Raw genomic sequence first — 6,000 nt, forward strand, 5'->3', positions numbered from 1 at the left:
GTCAGCAAAGAGGAAAAGAACAAAGGACAAGAGTCCCACTTCACGGAACACAGTAACACAAACATCCTGTCTCCGTCACTTCCCACTCTGTGGAGTCAAAACATGCACCGTCATGTGAAAGACAACAATCCCATGACTGCAATCACGGAGCAGGAATTCTAACATTCCCTCTGCAAGGAGCTGCTCTTTCTTGAAACACACTGTTGTGACATCACAAGCCCTTTTGACATCATCCACCGCAGCCCTTGCAGGGATTCTAGAGATCGGAGGGAACAGTCTCCGGAGCTCCTTCTGGGCCACCCATGTCGGTGGTGAAGTCTATCGAGCTGGTGATTCCGAAGGATGTGTACGTAGCCGGCTCGGTGGTAGAGGGGCAACTGGTTCTCAGCCTCCACAGCACCCTGGTGGACCCTCTGGTGAAAGTTGAGCTGATCGGAAGGGGCTACCTTGAGTGGATCGAAGAGACCGACGTCGAGAAGGACTACAGCCAGCCCGGGACCTGCGTCAACAAGGCAGATTACGTCCACAAGACAAAAACTTTCAAGATAGAGCGTGAGGAAAGAGGGTTGTCTGTTGCTGCTTAAACCTTTTATTTCTGCACAAAAAATGGGGAGACAGATCTTAATAGTAAAAAAAGAAGTTGAGACCATACTGTTTACAATTAAAATGCTGGCTATTCTTACCTCAGTTACAGGTTTAAAGGGTTCTACAATATTTTATTTGTCTGATGGACACTGTCAATTATGGGTCAGATCTACTATATAATATTCTAGGCAGGGCACCAAACTGCAAGGGTTATATTCATAGAGAATCATATTCTTTTAACATGCCATTGACAAATGTGCATGACATCTTCTTGCATTCCTGTTAAAAGAATATGATTCTCTATGAATATAACCCTAACCGTCCAGGTGTCATTTACCTTTACCTTTAATCTAACCCAACTCCCTGCAAATGCAGGAATCTTCTGCCCAACATAGGGCTGAAACCTGCGATTCAGTCTCATGCTCTACAGACTGAGCTATCCCAGCTTCAGTGAGGTCTTCTCATCCTGAAAGCCCAGGACCTCCAGACATACAACCCAGGGCTAATGCAGCAAAAGCAACTCAGGAAGTTACAAGTTGCCTGTCTCTGCAGCCACAGCAGGCGCTGTGATTCTCCAGCTCCAGAGGTGCACTCTGCTGTTATCTCAAGACAGATGCCAGCAAAAAAAATTTTTTAAAAATGGCAATAAATAAAGAAGGTCTGGTTTGAAAATGAGACTTCCTTCGCCAGATCTGGATTGCAGGACCTGGTAATGAACGCAAGAGGGCCTCTGAGCACAGGAAGAGAGCCATTATAGCTGAGGAGTCATCATAACAAGTTCCCTAGTATCTTTCACAAAATGAGCACCTTGGCCTCCAGGCAGAACCAAAATAAGCGTGTAAAAGAAGGTGTGTCGATCTTAAGAATTAACTTGATTGCAAGTTAATGGGGTTCTGGCTCCCATGGGCTAGACAATATTGAGCTAGCTGGATCAGGGGCCTGGCTTGTATTTGAACCTGGCTTCTATTCAGAAGAATGAGGACTGGAACATTACTTTAATTTTAGGGGAGGGGCTGTAGCTCAGTGATAGAGCACAGAAGGACCCGAATCTTGCTCTAGCCCATAGCTGTCAACCGTCCCTTATTTGACGGGAAACTCCCTTATCCCAGCGCCAGGGAGGAGGGAGGCTCCAATTTGTTGCTTGGCTGCATTGCTCACGCAATAAGAAGTCTAAGAACGACTGGGGGGTGGAGGTTGCATGCCTCGTGCTGATCAAATCGGCCGCGTTGTTGCCTGGGGATTCGCCTTTGCTCAGCGCTTCCCAGCGGAGAGGTGACAGTAGTTTTCCTTGCTGCATCCCCTTTGCCAGGTTGCTGCGCTGTGGGAACCACCGCTTGAGGCTTCGTTTGGCTGCTGGCTGGGCTTTTTGCCTTTGGCTCGGAAGCTGGTTGACTAAAATCCCTTATTTTGGTTGCTGGTCCCTTATTTTTGAGGCTGCTGGTCCCTTATTTTCAAATCTGTAAGTTGACAGCTATGCTCTAGCCTAGTCCTCACAGGGACGATTTCAAGCCAGTGGCTTCCCAGGGCTCACACGTCACAAAGAGCTCCAACCAGAGAAAACGAAGAGAAAGTGAGAAGAATTTCTTTTTGGCCTGCAGGGAACTGGCTGGGTCCGGGTGTCCACCCTTTTGATTTCCACTTCGTCTTGCCTCCCAGGATCCCCTCCACCTTCACTAGCCGGGTCGGACGAATCAGCTACTTCCTCCAAGGCGTCTGCGCAACGAGGGAGCTTATTCTCCGGAAGCAGAAGAAGTACCTGCTGGTTCAAGGGATCTCCGTCTTCAGGCAGGACGTTGTCATATCGGAGGTCAGTCTCTCAGAGCTGCGGGTTCAAAGCGAGTTGCATTGCAGTGGGGCTGGACTACATGAGCCCTTGGAGATTCCTTCCAACGCAACCGTTCTATGGTTCTACGACTGAATCCTCCCTTCCCTTTTTGAGCTGGGCCAAATTCCGTTTTCCCGCTATCCACGGACACCACAAATCTTCTAAAATTTCGAAGTCCATTACTGTATTATTATTATTACAGTCGTACCTTGGTTTTCGAACAGCTTAGTTCTCGAACGTTTCGGCTCCCGAATACCCAGGAGTGTTCCTGTTTGCAAACTACCATATTTTTCCATGTATAAGACTAGGTCCCCCCCCCCTCTAAAAATAGTAAAAAAAAAATTAGAGGGGCGTCTTATACATGGGGCCATCTCCCCCCATTTTCTTAAATCTGAGTCCCCCAAAATAGGAGGCGTCTTATACATGGGGGGCGTCTTATAGACGGGAAAATACAGGGTTTTTGGAAGCCGAACGTCCAACGGGGCTTCTGCAGCTTCCGATTGAGTGCTGGAGCTTCCTGCAGCCAATCAGAAGCGGCGCTTGGGTTTCTGAACATTTTGGAAGTGAAACAGACTTCCGGAACTGATTCCGTTCGACTTCCAAGGTACGACTGTATTATTATTATTATTACTACTACTACTACTACTACTACTACTACAGTGGCACCTTGGTTTATGAACTTAATCCATTCCAGAAGTCTGTTCTTAAACCAAAGCATTCTTAAACCAAGGCGTGCTTTCCCATAGCAGCGGGGGACTCAATTTACAAATGGAGCATACTCAACAGGAAGCGGAACATGTTCTGCTTCCAAGGCAAAGTTCACAAACCAAAACACCTACATCCAGGTTTGCAGCGTTCTCAATCCAAGTTGTTCATAAACTAAGCTGTTCTTAAACCAAGGTGCCACTGTATTATTATTTCATATCCTACCCTTTTCTCCAAGGAGTTTAAGGTGGCATGTACAGTTATCCAGCTCCCCATCATTTTATCTTCACAGCAACCTTGTATAGTAGGTTATACTGAGAGTGAGTAGTGACCGGGCCAAAGTCACCCTATGAGCTTTATATCTGAGTGAAGACTCAACCCTGGTCTTTCCCAGGTCCTAGTGTGACACACTAACCACTACAGAACACTGCTGAAGTTTTAATGTTGTATTTGATGTGAATAAGTTTCATTTATGCTCTGTAGTGGACCTACATTTTGGGGGACAGTTCCAGAAGCGACTTTAGTCCACCTCGCTTTAGAAATAAATGGGTCTAGTAGACCCAATTTGAGTCACACGACTCAAATGGATTTTTGGTATATATTTCAACAATCTCAAAGAACCATTGTGCAAGGTTTGGTTAAAACAGGCACAGTTTCGAAAGGTTCAGCCTGCCATCTTGATTCAAAAGGGTGCCCAGTGATATCCCAACATGAGCTAAAATCTCATTGATCTCAGGAACCATCATGCAGAATGTGGTTACGGTATCTCAGGAGGTGCTCAAAGTGCGTAACAAACACGAGATAGATTAGATCAGGCTTCCTCAACCTTGGCCCTCCAGATGTTTTGAGACTACAATTCCCATCATCCCTGACCGCTGGTCCTGCTAGCTAGGGATCATGGGAATTGCAGGCCAAAAACATCTGGAGGGCCGGGGTTGAGGAAGCCTGGGTTAGATGGGTGATTTGGCCGCGGCCTGCTTCATTGACAAGGAAATTCTTCTATTTCTTATATTCACCCGGTGTTTGCATCCCCTTTTCTCCCGCTGCCCGATGGCTTTGAAGTTCCCCTTGGTGGTGGAAGTCGAGAAGGCCCTCCTGTACAACTGCTGCTTCAAGAGCTCCCCCATCACCCTGCGCCTCTCCCTTGGCAAAAACATCTACGCGCCGGGAGATGACATCACTTTCACGACGGAGATCACCAACCGGACAGGGAAGTCCATCAAGAAAGTGGTCTTCGCCCTGCACACTGTGGTCCTCTACAAGGCCTTCAACCTCCGGGCCGAGAAACGCACTTTGGAGCAGCGGGAGGAGATGATGCGCTTGGAGTCTCACATCGGGAGAGGGTCCCCCTGCGAGGCCACCAAGATCAACAGCACCCTCTCCCTGCCCAAAGTCATGTCCGTCAGCAGCTCATGCAAGTCCGACGACATCATGGATGTCGGGTACGAGTTGACGGCCACCGTCCACTTCCCCTGGTGCATGAGCACTTTGGTGGCAAAGATCCCCATCATTATCCGGAATGAAATCGCAGATGTTCAGGAATAATCCAAAGAGTGTTAGGGCGAAGGATCATGGCTCCAGCACTCCAGAGACTCCTTTTACCAAGAGATGTTCATAGTTTTTGGAACCACCCAGGTGAATTAAAGTTTATGTTTACGTTTTCATGACCCTTTCTGGTTCTGTTCTTGGCTTCTAAGAAAATGATTATTTCTGTTTATACACACACACATTGGGGACACGGGAGGCGCTGTGGGTTAAACTTGCCGATCAGAAGGTCGGCGGTTCAAATCCCCGCGACGGGGTGAGCTCCCCTTGCTCTGTCCCAGCTCCTGCCAACCTAGCAGTTCGAAAGCACATCAAAGTTCAAGTAGATAAATAGGTACCGCTCTGGTGGAAAGGTAAACGGTGTTTCCGTGCGCTGCTCTGGTTCACCAGAAGCGGCTTAGTCCTGCTGGCCACATGACCTGGAAGCTGAATGCCGGCTCCCTCAGCCAATAAAGCGAGATAAGCGCCGTAACCCCAGAGTCGGCCATGACTGGACCTAATGGTCAGGGGTCCCTTTACCTTTTACACATAAAAAGGTAAAGGTACCCCTGCCCGTACGGGCCAGTCTTGCCAGACTCTAGGGTTGTGCGCTCATCTCACTCTATTGGCCGGGAGCCAGCGCTGTCCGCAGACACTTCTGGGTCACGGGGCCAGTGTGACAAGCTGCATCTGGCGAGCCAGTGCAGCACACGGAACGCCGTTTACCTTCCCGCTGGTAAGCGGGCCCTATTTATCTACTTGCACCCGTGGGTGCTTTCGAACTGCTAGGTTGGCAGGCGCTGGGACCGAACGACGGGAGCGCACCCCGCCGCGGGGATTCGAACCGCCGACCTTTCGATCGGCAAGTCCTAGTCGCTGAGGCTTTAACCCACAGCGCCACCCGCGTCCCGACCTTTTACACATACACACACACATATATGTATATAGTGAGATTTATGTCTGTTTATTTTGGGGGAGCACCAGCTGCCTCAGGAGCCTCTTTGAGGTCCAAAAGTCAGGGTAGAATTAAATCATTTTGCAAGCATAAGAACATAAGAGGAGCCTTCTGGATCAGCCTAATGATCAGACTGTCTCGTCAGAGTGGTGCATGCTCTGGTTGCTTGCCACTTGGACTACTGCAATGCACTCTCCGTGGGGCTACCTTTGAAGGTGACCCGGAAACTACAACTAATCCAAAATGCGGCAGCTAGACTGGTGACTGGGGGCGGCCGCCGAGACCATATAACACCGGTCCTGAAAGACCTACATTGGCTCCCAGTACGTCTCTGAGCACAATTCAAAGTGCTGGTGCTGACCTTTAAAGCCCTAAATGGCCTCGGTCCAGTATACCTGAAGGAGTG

General features: G+C 48.9%; 1 protein-coding gene across 1 annotated transcript; it reads left to right on the top strand.

Moving 5' to 3' along the window:
* Positions 1-283: 283 nt before the first annotated feature.
* On the top strand, positions 284-4,699 carry ARRDC5 (arrestin domain containing 5). Its single transcript, XM_028713995.2, has 3 exons — positions 284-552; positions 2,184-2,392; positions 4,178-4,699. Exons 1-3 carry the CDS (start codon positions 303-305, stop codon positions 4,658-4,660), a joined length of 942 nt encoding a protein of 313 aa, XP_028569828.2. The 5' UTR covers positions 284-302; the 3' UTR covers positions 4,661-4,699.
* The last annotated feature ends 1,301 nt before the right edge of the window (positions 4,700-6,000 follow it).

Source organism: Podarcis muralis, chromosome 18 (assembly GCF_964188315.1).
Source record: "Podarcis muralis chromosome 18, rPodMur119.hap1.1, whole genome shotgun sequence".
Classification (NCBI taxonomy): Eukaryota; Metazoa; Chordata; class Lepidosauria; order Squamata; family Lacertidae; genus Podarcis; species Podarcis muralis.

Coding starts and splice junctions, on each gene's coding strand:
- ARRDC5 (XM_028713995.2), top strand. CDS start 303: ATGTCGGTGGTGAAGTCTATCGAGCTGGTGATTCCGAAGGATGTGTAC. Junction 553..2,183: donor AAAAACTTTCAAGATAGAGC/GTGAGGAAAGAG, acceptor TTTGGCCTGCAG/GGAACTGGCTGGGTCCGGGT. Junction 2,393..4,177: donor AGGACGTTGTCATATCGGAG/GTCAGTCTCTCA, acceptor ATGGCTTTGAAG/TTCCCCTTGGTGGTGGAAGT.